The following is a 20,319-nucleotide window of genomic DNA, read 5'->3' as shown; positions in this document are numbered from 1 at the left end:
GTAAGAGAAATTTTCGATTTTTTGAAAACATTTAATCGGGAAGTGTCCTTAAACGAAACAAGGAACGCGTGTATTCGTTGGATTTCGCTGCGTTTCATTTTCCGAATCAGCGAGGCAGACTTTCCCGATCCGCGGCACTGTCCGTCGTCCGGTCCCGTCATCTCGTTTAGTCGTGGACGATCGTTCTCTCGTCTTACTTAACATCCCGGCTGGTCTAGTGCAACAGCCAGCGATACCGAGTTGGCAGTGGTCTTCGCGAAAGAAATCGACGTGATCGTGTCGGTGAGTGCAGTGGCGTAGATGGTTTCCAATTCTCTCGATCAACCAATATTGAAATTATCGACTGTTTCGCCAATAATTTAAATTTCCATTGAATATTTCATCCTTTTTCGGTACATCGAAAGAAAACATCGAATTACTGGATACAATGTGAAAAATTTATAATTACCTGTATCGATGATCTCTGTTTTTTTTTTTAAACAGTGAAAGATTTAGTTTGTTCCGAAAGTCTCGCGAAACGTGAGGTGCAAAAGTATCCTTATTTTTTTCTGATTCAATTTACGTTCATAAGTATCAGACAGAGTTGGGAACAATTTTATTCGAATAGAACTCAATAAAAAGCAGCAGTACCTGAGAGCGTTATCTTCACGTTTAAACAGTTAATGATATTACCTAATTGTTCACCAAGTGTATATTCGTTCAAGAAAAAGTATTATATTGTTATATGAATTGGAATTTCTACGTTTGATCAATGAAAACTGATGAAGTACTTTTTAAAATTTTTTATTCGTGATTCGAAACTCTTCGTCTAGATAATAGATTCGCCCATTTCTGGTATCAAGACTTTTGTTACTTTTAGTGACGTATATAGTCCTTAACACCCCCAAACAATATTTATTTCAGACCTTCAATAATTTCGTAATGGCTCATTATTAGCCTCTGGACCTTTATGCATTTACATCATATAAAAAACAGTAACGTAGAGAACTCAATGTACTTATACCTCATCTTTTGGAACTACTACTACAGTAAATGAAATTTTGCCTAATTTTACCTGCTCCATATGTATTAATCAAACAGTAAATTTACATAAAGTCTCTCACCCTATTAATTGTCTCATATTCGACAAGTGTCCCAATACTTACGAACGCGAGTATATTTATAGATACGTTGTCGTGAAAAATTCATTGTCCTCGTGTTTTGAATGTCTGACACGAGGTATCTGGCGCAAGATGCTATCAAGAATTTATTACAGATGCGGCCCGGATACATTTGCACGTTCACTGTATATCGTTACGTCGTAATCGTATCTGGCCATTTTTACGTGGCGCACGGCGTTAAGTAATCGACTTCCAGTGAAATGTAAACCGCTTCGAATATTGGCCCCGGGCGATACATACAACCCCCGAAGCGATGGAATCGCGAGCGCGTGAAAGGGCGAGAGCCTCATAAAAGAAGCTGCATCCGACCGCGTTCCGCCACTTTACGTTTCTCGTACCACACGGCATTTAATTGACAACGAAAGTTCATCGATCTTTTTTAATTAACGTTCTTCGATCGTGGTCCTCGGCGAGGAAGTGATCGTCCGATTGGGAACGGGTGCGTGCAAATAGAGGAAAGTGCGGTCGTCGGGAGAGATTCGATAAGCCTTGGGTACACGGTGTCGATTGTTGACGCTCGAAAGTTAATAGAACGGTAATTGAGACATTCGACGCGTCTGTTGACCGAGAATCCGTTTCTTGAGTTAAGAGGGTGATTAGCAATTTCGAAGCTGGATTTTGATAACTCTGTTGATGTTACTAGACTGCGAGTGTTTATGTGAATATGGATTTTTAATGTGGAATTATTGGAAACAGGAGTTTAAGATAAATTTGTTGAATTGAAACTTCTTGAAGTTTCTTCGAATTTGATTAAACATTTTTTCACTATTTCTGATAAGCTAAAGTCTTTGAAAATTGGATGCTGTGAAGACTAGCAGTAATCCAATCGTCAAAAAATAGATCTTGTGTAGTTAAGCATACAGATGTTATAGAATTTCTGGAATTCAAAATTTCGTCGGTTGTGGGTGGTAGTCTGCAGAGAATGTTGACGGTAGACAGTGTGTTAGGGCAATCGCGCATGCCATGAACGCATACAATTCTCGGTCTAGTAATTCCATTTCTCAGAATTTAATTATGTTACATTTTTGGTTATTGCTCTTGCCCTTGAAAATGAAAATTGATATTTTGTATTTTCCATTTGACGTTTTATCTGCAACATCAGACTATTCTGTGGTACTAATTTCGCATACAAAAATGAGACTGTTTCATAATTTTGCAGTTAATACAGTTGGAGCAGTTTATTATTACTGCGAACTCATCAGATGTTACTGAAGATGTACTACAAATATCATTTTATCACTGTGAATCATACTAACTTTATGCAGCATACACACGGCTTAAAACGATTAACTAACCGTATCTTTTTGGTATCTTGTACAAAATTTTTTTTCCATAAAATCAAGAACCAATAGTTATTTTAGGACTATTAAAAACATTTTTGAAAATATTGTGTTTATAAACAATGTGTTTGCTCACGATAAATAACGAACTAGTGGTCACAGTAACACGGATTTTTTAATGTTTGGATGTTATTTAAAGAAATTTCGTACTGACGATCGGCAAGAAATATTTCAGATATTGCCACTAAAGTGATAATATAGGAGTCTACCGTAGTAAATAAATGCAGTTAATGGTTTAAAATGTCGTATATGGTGCTTGTCAATAATTCCTGGAAAGTTTTTCACAAACACAGAACTAGATTTACAAACAAACACGAACAATCACACTAAAACTTGAAGTGGTAAATTATTTCATTAATCAAAAAGGTGAATTTCGCACATGTTTTGTTCTCTGTTTGATTCGACACTGTCAGCAAATGTCGCGAAATCATCCTCGCGACGAAACGAACTCTTCACAGAGGTGACGAAAGTCCCTCGAGCTTCTAATTGTTTTATGCAAATTCCCTTGCGCGACGATACCATTATTATTTTTAATTAGTCGTGACTCACGCGAAGTCGGTCAGGGGCGTGGAACCGCGAAGTCTCGATGGCGAACGAGAATTCGACCGCGCCAGTTACGAATCGTTTTCTTTTCGCTGCTTTCGCAATCTTCGATGGAAAACGTGCGATCGATTTCCATCAGGATCATCCCTATTTCGACTACGTAAAAACTGCAGTTGCGTGAATTTGTATCACACTTGGAAGCCTAGGAACTGAACGGGGCAAAGATTCATTTTTTTTTTTGGAAGCTTCGTTTTGGTATGTGTGAACAATTTCTGTCTTCGATTGGAAGTGAAGATTCGTTGTGTGTTAATTCAGTGATATATGTCTATATAAAATAAATACAGTTTTAGAAGTAATATAGACCGTTTTAATAATTGGAACTGTTAGTGTGAACCCAGTAGACGGTTTTCTTCTAAATTCTTGGTATATATGTACACATTATATTTAATATAATGTACACATTTTATATAGTATCCGGTATTCGATCGAGCGAAAGAGAAAGATAGGGCAAGTGAACACAGCAATTTAATTGAAAGTCATTTAAACTATTATACTCTTTCATACACAATGTCGCAAAAAATGGGATAATTTACAACATGCCTATTCCTTATGCAAATACAAATTGAGAAGTCCTTTACCGTTTTGTAATTTGAAGTTCCATTTTCGAGATATTAGCAATTAAACGAATTCCAATCAGCTGATTGCACGTACGTGTGAACCATCGCTCAGCTGATTGGAATTCGTTAAACTGCTAATATCTCGATAATGGAACTTCAAATTACAAAACGGTAAAGGACTTTTCAATTTGTAATGTCCCATCTCTTTGGAACACCCTGTATATCAAACACAATTTATAATTACTTTACTCTCAATGTAGTCATTAACTTGTTGAGTGCTCTAGGCGCATGTATTGAACGAATAACATTGTGATAGATTGTGCACGTACAATCTGTCTAATAAGATCGTGAGTCAGGCTACCTGGATTCACCAGAGTTTTTATGATACCTTCATCCAGGTACAAATTTTGCCGGTCACGCTCTCACTACACAGATTGTATATCGTATCTTTGTTATACAGGCGACATAACCCGTAAACATTAGTTTCTCGGAAAATACAAAGGATCATAAATCATAGTATCACTCTGAACAGTAAGAATGACACAACTGCTCGCTGTCAGTCACCTTACGAAGCTAAAAGATTACACTTTTGATGATTGAGCGAGCAGTGTTTCTGCAACACTCTCATATGATAACTAGAAAATCACGTCTTTTCAGTTAATTAACTGGAGATATACTTTTCATTTACAATACGTCATCTCGCAATTTAAAAAATTGTAGATTACTTATTGCAACACGTAATAAAATCTGATTCAAATTACTTTCGTTAACCTCAATTCTTTATCACCAGACTGCGGATTTTATGCATTCATAGCCTATGAAGAACAATTAAAGACAAAACTTTCGTCAAATAGAACGAGTTTTCCGTTTTATCGTAAACCCTAGAAGATACTTATGAAAAGCAAGAAATTCCTATATTTCTACTTGTCTACACGAACTACTTTACAAAATCTAATTTTGCATAAAAATCCACAGCCTACTTATTTAACATTTTATTAAAAATTTCCTACATATCACTGTAACTTCCGTCACTTTCACAATTTTCGGTACACCAGTCTCCACACAATGCTTCTTGTAAAAGAATTCCTAACGAATTTGACCGAACTCATACACAAGCACTCACGCTCCAGGTTCCCCACTATCCCACGATCCTCACTTTTCGGAAGGTGAAACGCCAATGTCGCCAAGAGCCCCACCGCTGGTCCGTGTGCTTTACGATAACGGTTCTTCAAAATTTGATTTCGACCCGTGGCAATTTCCGGTTCCCCGATATCGTTCCGTGTGTCCCTGTTTCCGACGATTTCCACGGAGACTTGGCGTTCTAGAAACCTACACCTACATGGCCCGAGAACGGCGATCTCGAGAGCCGGTTCGAGAACCCTCCGACCCACTTGCTTGGGATACGCACGCGTAATCCGATGCATCTCTAGTTCTCCACGATTATTAGCCATTTGGCCACGTTTATTATTGTACCCACCGGTCCTGCAACGAGATGCGCTTATTATCGCAATTTCTCTCGTTACCTATCTACACTTCCCCCGGTGGACAGAATATAGGACGGTCGTAAAGTCTAAACTACTAATGTTTTGGGCCCAAAGACATTGGAATTGTTTGAAATGTGGGCTGTGAATAGTCTTCATTTACAAGGGAAGTACCCTGATTAACCTATTTCGATTTTAACGGGGGTTTGTAAGATGATGATATGTATACAGGTTTTTAACCCTTTTGTTCCTGTATTCCGAATTATGAAATGAAACATTAGTATCACGTATTTTTTTATATCTGAGAGTATATAATAGTTTTTTCTACTGTTGTATGGGTGGTATGGCAGGATTTTAATATTGCATTTGAAGGCTTATTGGTAAAATATGACATTATTGGTCCTTTGTTTCTTTTGTTTGATGGAATGTTGAGTGTTGTTACAAATACAATAGTAAAAATGATATTTTCCAAAATATCGATATTTCTCAAGGGGGTTTATTGATCGAAGGTAAGAAAAATGAGGTTTTATTATGAATATTAATATTATAATGAGAATGTTTTTGTGAATTATTTACATGTCGTTGAAGATCGACAAAAATACAACCAAATATTTTTTTCGTGATATTTCAATTATTTGGAAATGAAAGGGTTAATGATATACATGTGTGCCTAATGAATATTAGGTGTAGCCACTAGATAACTTCGAAGATATAAACAACTAAGGTTACATATCTGTTCGACTAATATAATAAATCGGAGGTCCTGAGATCGATTCCCATGCACCGAAACATTTTTATTTTACTGTGCCAACCGGAAGAAGAAAACATTATCCAAAAATTCATATAAAAAATTGGCAAATAAATGTGTCCCATGCCCGAGCGATTAAAACTTTCTCAGCGAAATGACGAACATTCAGAAGAAAATTGTTGCTTAAACAATATGTATTCAAATCGGAGAAAAGTGTACCTAAATTTGGGTTAGCTTCTTCTAACAATTTCTTACCAAGAGTATTTTTTACCCTGCTCCCTCAAGTTAATATAAACCCCCTCTAATCCTAGATTTACATGGTCCAAAGTCCCTCGAAAAGATTTCCCAATTCGCCATACCAGGATCGAACTCATCACTGGCCACACTTACGCGCCGTTGCACCGTTAATCGCAATGCGTTGATGTTTCTCAGCGTTCGTCACGGTCAGTTACATCGCCTCGTAACGTCGTCTGTTACGTCAGACACCGTAGAAACGCGAAATACGTTCGTGTCGCAAGCAGCGCGCTCGATCGATGAAAACTCGTCCATCAGGAGAAACGTCGATCGATCGCGAATGGAAGAGGGATCGTTGATATTGTACCGGCGGAAGCGTTTAATCAGGAAACACGAATGTAGTTATTCATGGTTCCACTCTCGATTTCCCGGTTAGTCTATCGCGTAATCGTGAAAACCGAACAGCCCTAAACGGGGGCAGGTTTTCGAGGATCTGTGTAGTCGAGAAAAATAAAGAGATCTCGGTCGATTGTTACACCGACGATTTGCCACGTTATTATTTCACTGGCGAAACGGACGATGCGTGAATTCAAGGATGCGACCTCGCGAGGATCGCTCGATCATGGCAGCTCACTGGTCTGCCGGCAATTTTCCGTTCGCGTTTCAGTCGAGCAGAACGTGGAAACTGCTTCGAGTGTTTCCTTTGAGCAGTCCAAGTCTTTAGAAAGATACTTTCGAAGTTTCGTTTTACTTTTCTGTCGTTCGGTAAATGAATTTCGAGCAGGTTTTTAGTGCTTATAATTTCGTGAACGTTAGCTTGGTTTCTGTGGTGCACACCGTCGAAGAAAATAATTGTTCACGTCACTTCTGCTATTGGTTGATACAACCGGATAGGAGGTAATTCTATGTGCAAAAATAAGTCGAATATATACTTCGTTTCGAAGATAATGAATTTTTTAAATTCAGCTGAAACGCATGTAGTCGTGCTGGCGCTAAGTAGAAACGGTATGTACTGAACAGACGCGGTAGCCTAGTCCTGTTCCACGCGTATCCATGCGATTTTCGAATTCGATTATCTGGAAAATGAAGCGTTATACGACAAAATTTTTGTCTACATTTTCGACTTATTTTGGCATATAGAATCATCTTCTGTTCGGTTGTACCACCCATCCTGTCTCACCCTGTATATCGATGGCCCAATCATCGGAATACGACATTTTTAATACATAAGTATTTATATTTTCCTTTTTGAAAGTTATAGACCAGAAGTATAATCGTATAGAATAAAATAATTAAAAAGTTAGAACACAAGAAATTCGTTTCAACTTTCAATTTACGACCTAAATCTACTATTCTCATGCATTCGGCGTACTATATTTATTTATGAACCACTAAATTTACAGTTACGTAAATCTTATACAGGCAACAAGCAAATTACTTGTACATAGATCTGGTTCAACAATAAAGAAAAAAGACTTACGCACCAAAGTAAAACTAAAATATAACAGTTATATTATATTCCTATATTCATTCTTACGTGTTATATTCGAACGGGTTCCATAAACCACACATAACTTTTTTAGTTAACTCCTGAATTCGCGAGACACTAAACTTATTTTACCATCGACATCACAGACCATAGACCGAAACCGGTGTTTTCCGTAGCGTCTCCTGGGAAGCAGAGGTTGGAGTAAATAACTATTTCCTCGGTCGATGTAATTCCGATCTGTAGAATCGTAGAACGGGCAATGATACGTGTTTCTGAATAATTGATGCAGAGTGTGGATCGACAATTCCAAGCAACACGATGTTGTTCCTGACCGTGACAGCATGTTTGGTCATCACGGTCCAGGCCGGATGCCCCATGAGGCCCACACCTGAACAAACCACCGCTACCAGGACCACCGGAGACGGTGGCTACAGGATTCTCGTTAGCGGAGACGGTAACACGTATATTCCCAACGCTGTCTACACAATCAGTTTGCAAGGTAACGTCGTTGATTTCACGTTTTCTGGTGTTCCTTTCAGAGATCGCGTGGTCAGGTCCAGAGATGGGCAAAATTTTTATCTAAATAAAAATCTTGAATAAAGAAAAAGGATAAACAAATTTTTATCGTTACTCAAAGCTTGAAGAAAAAAGTAACTTTATCGACGAGCGTCGATTTAATAAATTTATTCAACGAGAATTATTCGATGAGTAAAAGTTACTTTTTTATTCAAGCTATGAGTAACGATAATAGATAAAGTATCTTTTATTCAAGTAGTTATTTAACTAATTTTTTATATAGATAATGCCCATCTCTGGTTTGGTTCCATTAGACCGTTTCGAAGTACAAATTAAAATTACAAAGGCCTGTTTGATCTTCTAATGATCTGCTCTGTTCCATTTACGGTGGATGTCTTTCAATTTTGATGAAATTTATGTTCTGTAAGAGATGAAGTATGGAGATTTTGTTGATTTCAGGATCGAGAACGCATGAAAGGTTGCAACAGTTCACGCGTTTCACGGTTTCCGTGCATTCCCAGCATGCACCGAACAATCCCGCGGCCCGGGTTGGTTACTTCCAATTGTTCCCGGACACTTTGACCACGTTCAACGAGGATTGCGTAAACACCGTCTCGGAAGCTTCCAATTTCCCGAAAACGGAGGTAAAATTGAAACATATTTTTTAATGCATTAGTCAATGCTGAGCAATATTAAAATTTAAATCTTTCCTAAACTAACAGTCCTTTAGCAAACATAGTTCAATACCTATCTATAGGGAATAACGGGCAGCATAAAAATATATGATTCCACTTAAACACACAAGTTCGACCACAAAAACTACTGACATCAAATTACTCCTCCCTCAAAACCATTCAACTTTTATCCTAAACATTTCACCGTATCATCAACGGCTTCGAAGATATTCTAGGGGAGCCATTTAAATGATTCACCCTGTACACTACAAAGAAGTAGCATCGATCGTATCGTACCCCGCTCAATTACTCCAGAAGAATCGACTGCATCTTCCGCGTCTCCTCAAACGTCCAGAATCCATGTCCGGTTACGTACAACACGACGTGCCCACCGTTGATAAAATCGCCGACAGATTTCCAGCCGTTGGCCGATGGCCAACGCGTCCGATGGTGTCCGATATTTCTCGGCGTTATCGTGGCCCCACCCGCGATTTCCGCAAACCAGACGTCCTGAAACGTTTCTTACCACCTGGCGTAGATCCAAGAGATGTGGAAGGCACCACCGCCCGGATCAGGATGCGTTATCTTCACCGCCATGGTGCTGGAGAACAACGTTCGATGGTACGCCGAGGACGGCGGCCTGACCAAAACCCTCTGCGAGGTTGGACCCAAGGAGGTCGAGACAATCGACGTTGACAGGTGCTGCGCCTGCGACGAGGCGAAGTATTCGGTAGGTTAAACGCTTGAACATCTGAAGAGGGAAAATGATGAGTAGACTGCGGACTTTTATGCATAATCACATTTACCAGGTTGCTCATAAAGACAAAAACAAAAGTAGGAATTTCTTTCTTCCCCTATGTATCGGTCCAAAAGAAAGTTGAGAACTCGTGTTATTTGACAAAAGTTTTGTCCTTCATTGTATTTCACAGAAACCTATAGGCTATAAATGCATAGAAGCCGCAGTCTAATTATAAAATGTCGAATGAGTGTTCACTTGGCGTTGAGCATAATGACATTTAACATTGGAAAGCTACAATTTTTTTTTAATTTTTGAAACCTGTCTAACAGTTAACTGATACGATGGCCAATGGGCATTGCAATGATCGAACGATATTTTATTGAATGTTAGAAATGTTCGAAGCAAATTAATTAATACAGGGTGTCGCACCTAGCTTGAGCATCCTGAACATCTCGCTTATTTATTATGATAATTTCTTTTTTCGTTTACTATAATCAGTTTAGATATCATGTTGAACATTTGTTAAAATAAAATAGCTTTTTCTTCATTAGTCTTTAAATTACAGTTATTAGTTTACTATTTTCATCCATTACTCAATTATTATAAATTTTTTGTATTCAAGCTCATCTGAAGGTCATAGTATGCTGGATTATTAGATTTGCCTTCCTTAGCTATCATATAGTTATGACAAAAATATGTACCCCCGTTTACAAAAACTGCAGTGACCTAGAAATTTCGAAGAAGATATCCTTTAGAAAACTTTTTGCCTACCATCAGATTTGCCCCGTCGAACCTTATACTTTCACCATCTGACATGTTCCCTATTATAAAAAATTAGCGAGGTGTTTAGGATGCTCAGGTTAGGTGGAGCACCGTCTATGGAATAAATCTGTTCAATGACGTAAAATTAGCTGTCAAGTTAATCATCAATAATAGTAAAAGATCAGAAACTACCCTTAAAGTGGTAGTTCGCTCAGACACAATTCAAGTTCAATCAACGATCGAATCGAGTCACACCGGTGTTTAACCAGTGTAGCATGGTGTTCCAACAAATTCAGTGTTGCTGTTTATTCTCCACGGGTCGATTCAAGTCCAACGCGCAAAGTTTCATTGGCGGCGTCTCCAGTGGTTCCTACTCCCGTTTCAGTTGACTATGGAGGGAATCTGGTCGAACGTGACCCATCCGAAAGACTTCCCGTTCTCGGTCTGGTTGACCCACTTCAGCGACGTGATCGGCGGTTCCCATGTACCTAGCTTCTCCTTTTGGGGCAAGGACCATATAGCCACCGACGGCTTCCGACAACTGGCCGAATGGGGATCCGCCTCGGGGGTGGAGGCTGAACTGAGGGCCAACGCGAACAAACTGAGAACGTTGATCAAGGCCGCCGGCCTTTGGTACCCCAACGTAAACAGTAACACGAGCACCAGTTTCAGGTAAATGTTCTCCCTGTGTAATTATTCACTTGTTTCTATTGTTTGGATCTACTGGTAAGTATTAGGTGTACAAATTAATTCGTGGTCACCACAATTAATTATTGACTAAAAATTGCCATAATTTGTTCGAGAGTGGATTCACCAAATCCTCGAAAAATGGCGTAAATGTATAGAAAATGACGAGGAATATTTACAAAACTAGACTGTATTTTGGTTTTCTTTCTAAATAAACAACCAATTTACGAAAAGAAGGCCACGAATTAATTTGTACACCTAATACTTAACTCTCTTCTGTCCCTCATTTTCCGAACTGAATTTGTCTCACAATGTTAAAGTGACAGAGTGGTGAAAATTAATATAACGAAGAGATAAACAGTTAAGTTTGCAATTTCTACAAAATAAAGTCACGGAGTTTCAGCTAAATTTACCTACACGTGACAGAATGGTATCATTTCTTAAGGGAAAAATGGGTCAAATTGACACGAGGGACGGATGAGGGTTAATGCTAAGACTTAATTGTCCAGCAATTTCGTACAAACGAAATTTGACTAAATTACTGAATAAATAAATAAATAAATAAAAGCATAGTAAGGCAAATTAAATACAATTACGGCCTACGTTCGATACGGAATCTGTTTCTTTGAAGTTATACAAAGTATTAAATTTTCAAGGTTTCGATGGGTTAGCTCTTCCAGAATGTTAATCAATCCCGACACATCATAGGCACTAACGAAAATATTGATTTACAGCTGTAGATAACGAAGAAAATTTATATCTTCGGGCAGATACCACATTTTTCTCAAACAATGAAGACAATTTCTCACATTGGAATTGATTCTATCTTCAGAGTGGACAAAGGTCATCCAATGCTCTCTGTGGCCTCCATGTTGGGACCGTCCCCGGATTGGGTGGTCGGTGTCAGTAAGCTGAATCTCTGCAGAAAGGACTGCACCTGGACGAAAAGTGAAATCATCGATTTGTACCCTTGGGACGCGGGCACCGACAATGGTATCTCATACATGTCGCCGAATTCCGAGACAAAGCCGCGGGAGAAGATGAAGCCCATCACCACACTGTACCCCGAAGATCCTAGAGCACCTTTCTACGATCCCACTGGACGACCTATGCTCCCATTGGCCAGGTTGTACTTGAACAGGGAGAAGCTGATCCCACGTGGCTGCGACGAGGAGAGCCTTCAGGAGCAATTGTCGCAACTGGAGGTCGCTGAGAACACCGAGGACACCTCTAGACGTGAGAAGTTTCATACTTAATGGTCTCATAACTGGAATTGAGTAATTGAAGACTCGTGTTCTTTATAACAATAAGTTCTTTTCTCTGTTATTCTTGGTAGAGTCTCGTCAGTTGACGCAGAAGTTATTCTGCGGCATTTGGGAACCATATAAATATTTTAATAGGTGATCCTGTTCTGATGTTTCTATACTAGCCCACAGTTTTATTAGATATAGTTTCGAATGACCCAGGATAACAACTGAATAACTGGCATAAAGAAACAGACTTGAAGGTTGAACAAATTTTCAGTATGGGTTAAAGTCGACTCCGATTGTGAACTTCCATGCTTTGTTGTCCAAAGGTTTATTATGGAAATCGACGCTAAATTTCCTAAGTGAGATAACCTTTTTAAACATATGCAATGTACACACATCGTCTTTTCTTCGCGTAATGTTCGTTGATTATGATAGTAGAATATGATAGTACAAGAGGTTAAATTGAAGGAAATGTGAGGTACTGGAAGTGGAATTCAAACCCATGGGTTTGATCCATGTTCGACGTGATTCTTTCACTGGCCAACTGTGCTTTAATCACTCGAGTCACGTTGACCTACTTTTCATAGCCTTTTAATTTTTCTGGCGATTGTAATTCTAGGGGTCCCAATTTCACAATATCAAAGTACCAAGAGTTTGTTATATTACCCTGACTCAATTTTCTTTCTCTCTGCAAAATGAAGCTGAATGTCAGACCACGGACTACACCGCCTGGTCGACCTGCTCGGTGTCTTGTGGCAAGGGATTGAGGATGCGTACTAGGTCCTACTTGATGCCGCAGAAAGCAGCCATGTTCCAGTGCAATAGGCAGTTGGTCTCAAAAGAGATGTGTGTTGCATCGATTCCAGAATGCCCGTAAGTGCACCAACAAAAATCCTCTGATTCACAATCATAAATTCAGCAATTTTATAAATTGTAAATCAGAAGTAATATCGTTAGGAATCAAATACAGCTATCCTTCTATAATATCGTATTTTGTCATTCTCTGTATAAAAGCTATGCTACCCCTGTTATTTCGTGGTTCTAAAAAGCAAAGTTCGATAACACTTTTAAACCCGGTGCACTTCGACGGTTGTCTACGAATATTGTTGCAAATGTGTCCTCAGAGGGGAAGAAGAGGGAGACGATGGCGTGCTGGGGGTTGTTAACAACGCGTTCTGCGAAACTACTGAATGGGGCGAGTGGTCCGAGTGCTCGTCCTCCTGCGGGATCGGGATGAAGTTGAGAACGAGGAGGTTCAAGGACCGTATGGGTCGTAAAAGGTGCCCTCACGTCTCCCTCGTTGAGAAAGAAAAATGCATGGAGCCTCCGTGCGCGGACGGCGTCGAGGAACAAATTGATCCTACGTGCAAGGTATGTTTTAGAAATAATCCTGCACAGATCCACTCTTTAATGTTTTACTCCTCCCGACCAATGTTGCGGACTATTGTAGGTAAATTAAATCCAGTGATCGAACTTGTTTTTTTCTTAAGGTAACTGAATGGTCCGACTGGTCACCTTGCAGTGCGTCTTGCGGAAAGGGGGTGAAATTGAGGACCAGATTGCTGATGGTCGAACCTTCGGAGCAACACAAGTGCTCCTCCAAGATTGAGCTACTTCAGCAGCGACCTTGTTTGGAACAGGCTGACTGTACCTTTGATATGGCCACCGCGAAAGGTAGGAATTCAAGATTCTGGTTACACGAGATAATTCTGTTCTCAGTTTAGAATTCCAGAGATCCTAATTGTGCAAGTTCGTCTTGAAAAATAGACTCTGGGCCACAGTGTTTGTATTCTTTTATAAAAAGGTTGTAAGTATTATTGCAATTGACCCACTTGCATTAAGCAACTGAAAGGACCTCAAAGTGTCACTAATTTTTCTTACCTTAAATTACTAACATATATTTCCTCTACTTATGATGTATCTAATCACACTATTCAGTTAAATAATCATGTATTATAATACCCAGATAGGACATGACGCCTTGAAGACGTACATTTTAAGCCGTCTTCAAAATGTCATTGGGCCGATCTGAGTACTGAAATTATTGAAGTATTGATCATTTGTTGATCGACGTCTGTCAAATGTATATTCTAAAATAATGTTTGCTGTACTCGATATGTCCGAATCATCACACGGGTTAAAATAGGTTTTAAACAAAGCTGTAACGGAACAATATTCCATTCTTCTCTCTGAAATTAAGACTAACTTTCTACAAAGGAGTTCTTAATTTCGTTTTAAATTCATAGAAAATTAATTTCCTGAAGGTTCAATAATTCTATTCCATTTTCAGTGGTCTGCATGGAGGAGGCAGATCCTGGACCATGCAGAGGCTACTTCCAAAGATGGGCGTTCGTTCCTCAAAAATTGATGTGCGTACCTTTCGGATACGGTGGTTGCCGCGGTAACAGAAACAACTTCTTGACTGCCGACGAGTGCAGTAACACTTGCGGAATCGTTAGTACATTACTCACATTAATTTCTAATGTCTCTAGAAGTCGATGCTTCAGTCCATAGGAAAATAATTTTTTCAGGTACGATCAATCCTTACTGGTGAACCGCTGAACAATACCAATTCTCTGCGACCGTCGCAATCTGAAGCTCCAGTCGATTGTCTTGTCTCCAGCTGGTCACCTTGGACACACTGTAGCGTCACTTGCGGTACAGGTCGCGTCAGCAGTCACCGAACAATTAAGGTAAAACGTACTGATATATTTAATGATCGTCTTGAGTTTGATCATATGCCCCCATTAGCAGTTAACCTTTCAGTCCTTCATTTTTCTAAAAATTATATTAAGTTCATATTAACCCTTTTACTACGAAAGGCGTACATATATGCCCTCACATGTCTATCAGTATGTACCAAAGGCGTATACCGGGTGAACCACGAATCCTGATCAGTAGAGATTACTCTGTTAAAAACGTTTTTATCAGGTATATCATGGTTTCAAGAGAGCTATCATTTTTTGTGAACTCTTTTTTTTCATGATTTTTCAAGGCCACCTTCAATTTTTTGCAAATACACCTATCATTTTTTTACGCCTCTCTGTTAGAGGATTTTAAGACGAATTCAGTATCATGTCATAAGATGTGTTACTTTTTTTTTTAATTGAATTTATTTGAAAGAAAATTGAAGGTGACCTTGAAAAATCATGAAAAAAAAAGAGTTGACAACAAATTTGCTATAATAACGTTGAAGCTCTCTTGAAATCATGCTATACCTGATACTATAACACATTTACTGTTTTATTAAACTGATCTAACATAGAATATAGATTTTTTCGCATATCGCGCCGCAGTCCAAGGGTTAAAGCAAAGTTCATAAATTCTACTTATAGAGACTCGTCTTAAATCCATTCAATATTTCGAAGGTAGTGATTGTTTCTCGCTTAATTAAACTTTGAAAAGTGTGCCTTAATACACTCTGGCTAGTCTAGATGTATAAGTGGTAAAATGGTTAACGCGATCTTTGTGGGACAAGCAACTGTCGTTAAATAAATTCCAAGTCGAAGCTTGCACGAATAAGTAGCGGGGTTCTCTGAATTTTCAGCAAGAGCCACAGAACGGCGGCCGTCCTTGTCCAAAGAAGCTGCAACGTCGTTCCCGGTGCCAGCTCGCCCCGTGCGAGTAGCACTTCAAATAAACTCGATTCAAGAGCAGCGAAGCTAAAACAAGCAAACAGAGACGACAGGGTTCACACGCCGTTCACACTTTCAGAGAGGATCGTGACCCGTTAAAAAGTAAATGGCTCGCGGCACACGTAAGTAACTCGATTCACGAACGAGTCAGCTTCGGTCCCCCAAGGTATTCGTTCGTGTCACCAAAAAGGGAATTCCTTGGGTGTAAGTTTTCTTTTTCTACAAAAAGATCGATGGGTATGAAATAAACCGATGTATCAGAATAAATGGTATTTTATTAAATGGTCAATTGTGATCTTCCTACTCCCGGTCGAATTATCCGAATACGCAGGCCGTGGCTAAAACGAACATAATCGGTATTGTTCCGGCTTATTGCGTTCGCGTCGTTAACAAATGTATGCCAAGCGATGGTTCGTAATCGAAAGAATCTTACGTATCCCTAGGGAGAAATATTTGCAATTACCAACGAAAGAAAAAAAAAAACAAAACGGTTTAAATCCTCGTAAAAGCAACCGATACTAAAAGTGTCAAATTCCTTCGAATAATCAGCGTTCATCTATTCGAGTGTCTCTCGATTCTCTTCTTTCGACGATCCATACCCTGATGATTATAGAAAACTCGTTACAGGTCTATTCAACGCTTCCCGAATCGCTGTTATCAAAGAAACGTTCAATTTTATAAATGTTACTCGACGTACAACAATCCTGTCTCCGACAGGACGTAGTTCCTCGCAAAACATCTGAACTTCTCGTGATGGATGCGGTCAGAAACGATATAATATAATCTCGATATCGTAAAAAAATTCCGCTAATTTTGTATTTTACTATTGTTCGTTCTCCGAAAGATAGACTCTACACGTTCGCCGGCTTATCTCGTTAATAAAACAATTGGTTCCGTATATTTGTATTTTGTTCCATATTTTGGTTTCTTTGTTCATCTCCCACGCGTCTCCCTCCATTCTCTTATATAAGTTTGCCTTTTGTTTCTTTACAATAATAACCGCTCACAATATAACATTCACTACGACTTTGTTTCTGCCAAGTGGACATCTAGAACTTTACATTTACAATAATAATCTCATAAATAATACACGTAGGCGGTAGTACGCACGGTAGAATTCTGTCCGTGCGGGTCCGTGTGTCAGGCTCGCGAATCACGACAGAAAGCAACCCCGTGAGAAAGACTTTGGCCGATTCGTAAATTCGAATTTGATTTTTTTTCTGTTTCTTTTTTTTTTTTTTCTAAGTAGTTTCCCCTGTCGCTCGATCGCGATCCCGACAACGCGTTAACATTAATAGTTTTTTATTCGTTATTTATCATACGTACACGTAATATCTAAGGTAATAGTACGGATCTTTCGTCATCATTTTAGGCCTCTACTCGACTAAGTTACTCGGCTCGTTTTTTGGTCGTGACACCTAATACACTTCGTCCTCCATTTTTTTTGTCGAAGAACTGGACTAGACCGAATTAAAAACTAACTAATAAAAATGTTTTATCAAACCGGTCGCGACAACGATACGTCGCGTCCGGAGGTAAAGGAAATTCTTCCGCTGGAAGCTCCATCGTGATCGAAAGGTTCCTTGAAAATACAGAAAGAATTCGTCTCGCTCCGATCCTATTCTCTCCTCCAGATTGCACAGCGGATTTTCTCGCCGCTGACAATTATTCCACGAGGAACGAAATATCGATCGGAAGGACTGTCGTCCTGGTTTTCAAGCACGAGAACTCCCCTTTTTGTGCTTCTTTCAGTCAATACGAGCCGAAGGAACCTCGATTACCTCGGACTAATTGGGCCACGCGATTTCCAGGTGAAGGAACGATTTAGCCCTGCATCGATCGAGGGACAATCGAGGTCCTGTTAGAAAACAGAGACGGGTTTCCATCGTGATTGGGAAAGAAAGGTTCGATTAGAATGTGTGACTAGAGTTCGTGACGAACGGGCAAATAAAAAAGTAAGAAACGTCAGGTGAGGCCGTCTTAACGATAGAAAAGCTCCGGGATCTTCAGTAGACCAGCTTCCTGAAGTGGTTAGGATAAATTCGACGTGTTACGAGAGTCCGTTAAAACGGCGATAACAATCTTCTCTCTTTTATTTGTAATAGTCACCTGTTTACGTACGCGTTAACGCGGGAACACGGTTATAGTTGGATCGGTGTCGGTTCACAGCTCGAGGCAACCGATAGGGAGATTATCCCCAGTGTATCGTTTATTCGATCATCCATATATCGCTTATTATTTATTTATACTAACTCTATCTCGTTTCTGTTTGGGACACAATTTTTGTGTACCGAACGAGGGTAATTTTGGGTTATTGCAAACGTCCAAGAATTTTCTTGAAATTGAAAGAAGAATAGTTGTGCAAAATAATTTCTTGATTAAATTATATAATCTTTGTGACCTTCGGTGAACTTCCATCATTTTTGTGATGGTATCGTATAGTATTTAGTTCTTTAACTCATCGTTTTATGTTTTAATTGTGCTAAAAGAGTTATGCATTAGTCGTAAATGCGAGCAATTAGTAAAAAATTTGCCGTACTTTAGGCCTAATAAATCTCTGTCTTAATTCCGGATCAGTAAATGTCTAAAATGAATAAATCTATAAGAATGTGAATGATCCCCAGGTTATTAACAACTAAACAATATGAATACAAAGACTCGTGCAATAACCCAATAAAAACGACGAATATCCAAGGTCCAGCATCGCAGCTGTTATAATACTTAAGTCTAATATACACTGAGAAATTAGAAAGAGTCTTTGAGAGAATGATTTGAAAAAGACGACTCTTAAAGCTATTCCGCCATTGTTATCTCTTCTACTTGCCCCGTCCAGCAAAATTCTTTGAACCTATGATAGGTCTATCAAAGTTCTCTCGAAGGTACCCGCACATCATTCCCTTACATTTATACAGTTTCCTAGTAACATTGAGAACTACTACGACCATAAAATCCTAACCATTCAGTAAAAACAATGTAATATGAAACATTAAAATCTCGAAACCACATCGTGTGCGTCTAGCAGGAAGCAGGATCAAACCTAGCTTCCCTACTCACAGACGTCTTTTTTACTTTGATCCATAAAAGTTGGGATTGAATTTCACGTTATTCGAGGAGCTGTAAGTGGTAGCTCGAGCAGCCACCTAAATCCTAAACCGACTATAACCGTTTCCTCATTGGTACGATGTCGTCAGACTAGTGCTGACTAGACTAGTGATCGTCGACCCACTCGCCCCTCCCGTTCTGGCACTAGTAGTAGTAGTAGATCGTAGAACGACACGGAACAGATAAAACCCGTTTCCACGACGACCTGATTGGTTCGATGATAACCGGTACACAGGACCGTTCTCGTCGCATGGAGACGCTCCCGCTCGTTCCGGTCGTTCTCCACGCGGTAGAAAATCGTCTAGGTGAACGACGTTTGCTTAAGGGCAACGCAGACGGAATTAACTTTGACGGCGCAATCTCGACTCACTGGGCGAGAGTTCCATCAGGGAGGGTGGGGATGAAGGCGACGATAGGGCCATCGCGTGTGTGACACGGGGTGGAATCGATGATCTTGACGGAAGTTCCTTCCTGTCCTGGAGGATCTCGACTTACTCCTGCGCCTCGATACTCTCCCTCCGCTTGACAACAATCACGTCTTCGTCGAACGCTATTATCTGTTAGTTTCACGCTTGAAAATGATCACAATTTTTTGGCATTTTTTTCTGAATGATTGTATAAGATATCTTGATGAAACTTTTTATAGTACGTTTTATTAAGCTATTCGAATTATTTTAAAATTGTACTTATCTTTTGTATTATAGATTACTAATGTCAAAATTTTGGAAAAAATGACAATGAAACCGAATATTGTCTCAGGTTTCAATAAGCTACACAAAATAGCTTTGGGAGCCGCACGTTTCCGACTGTTGCTCTATACCAAGAAAACATGTTTGTATGACTATATAAAAAAAGGGAAATTATTCTCTAAATATAGTTGAATAAAACGTCAAAAGTTTCATCGAGACACCTTATACAGTTACAGTAATGTCCCGATGAGTGCCACGTACTCGAGTCCACTTTGGAGCATTCGTGGCAAGGCGGAAAGGTTTTCACACCCTCATAAATTTGTTTTTTACACAAAATCGAGCCTCCGCTTCAGTGGTGGGGATAACTTTGCTCGTGTCGCATTCATCGAGGGATTCACAAAAAAATTTCCAAAAATTGTGATAATTTTTAAGCGTCACACCAGCAAATACCGCTTACCAAACTCTCTGCTCCCATTACATCTGTCAGAAGCAACTCATGAGACCGCGCGAAAATGAATCCCCGTGTGAACCGAAGGATTTCTCGCGTGGAACGTCGCTCGTATCCAAAGTCAGGCTCTGAGTTTTGAAGGGTTCTGGGCTCGTCGGTGGGTCGACGAGCGGTAGCGTTGTTCCGAGATTTTATAGTTCCTGTG

The 20,319-nt window shown here is 39.5% G+C and overlaps 1 protein-coding gene across 1 annotated transcript; it reads left to right on the top strand.

The window, feature by feature from the left end:
• The first annotated feature begins 263 nt into the window (after nt 1-263).
• LOC107188284 (spondin-1) lies at nt 264-16,132 on the top strand. The gene is made up of 12 exons (XM_015576556.1): nt 264-282; nt 7,902-8,111; nt 8,588-8,772; nt 9,341-9,532; nt 10,689-10,975; nt 11,823-12,226; nt 12,942-13,113; nt 13,365-13,611; nt 13,731-13,914; nt 14,531-14,694; nt 14,772-14,933; nt 15,788-16,132. The coding sequence occupies exons 2-12, from the start codon at nt 7,931-7,933 to the stop codon at nt 15,866-15,868; spliced, it is 2,259 nt and encodes a 752-aa protein (XP_015432042.1). The 5' UTR covers nt 264-282; nt 7,902-7,930; the 3' UTR covers nt 15,869-16,132.
• The last annotated feature ends 4,187 nt before the right edge of the window (nt 16,133-20,319 follow it).

The sequence above is a fragment of the Dufourea novaeangliae genome, unplaced genomic scaffold (assembly GCF_001272555.1).
Source record: "Dufourea novaeangliae isolate 0120121106 unplaced genomic scaffold, ASM127255v1 scaffold16, whole genome shotgun sequence".
Lineage (NCBI taxonomy): Eukaryota > Metazoa > Arthropoda > Insecta > Hymenoptera > Halictidae > Dufourea > Dufourea novaeangliae.
The sequence above is the reverse complement of the archived record's forward strand: the minus strand, read 5'-3'. Positions and strand labels throughout refer to the sequence as shown.

Coding starts and splice junctions, on each gene's coding strand:
- LOC107188284 (XM_015576556.1), top strand. CDS start 7,931: ATGTTGTTCCTGACCGTGACAGCATGTTTGGTCATCACGGTCCAGGCC. Junction 13,114..13,364: donor GCATCGATTCCAGAATGCCC/GTAAGTGCACCA, acceptor ATGTGTCCTCAG/AGGGGAAGAAGAGGGAGACG. Junction 13,915..14,530: donor TGATATGGCCACCGCGAAAG/GTAGGAATTCAA, acceptor TTCCATTTTCAG/TGGTCTGCATGGAGGAGGCA.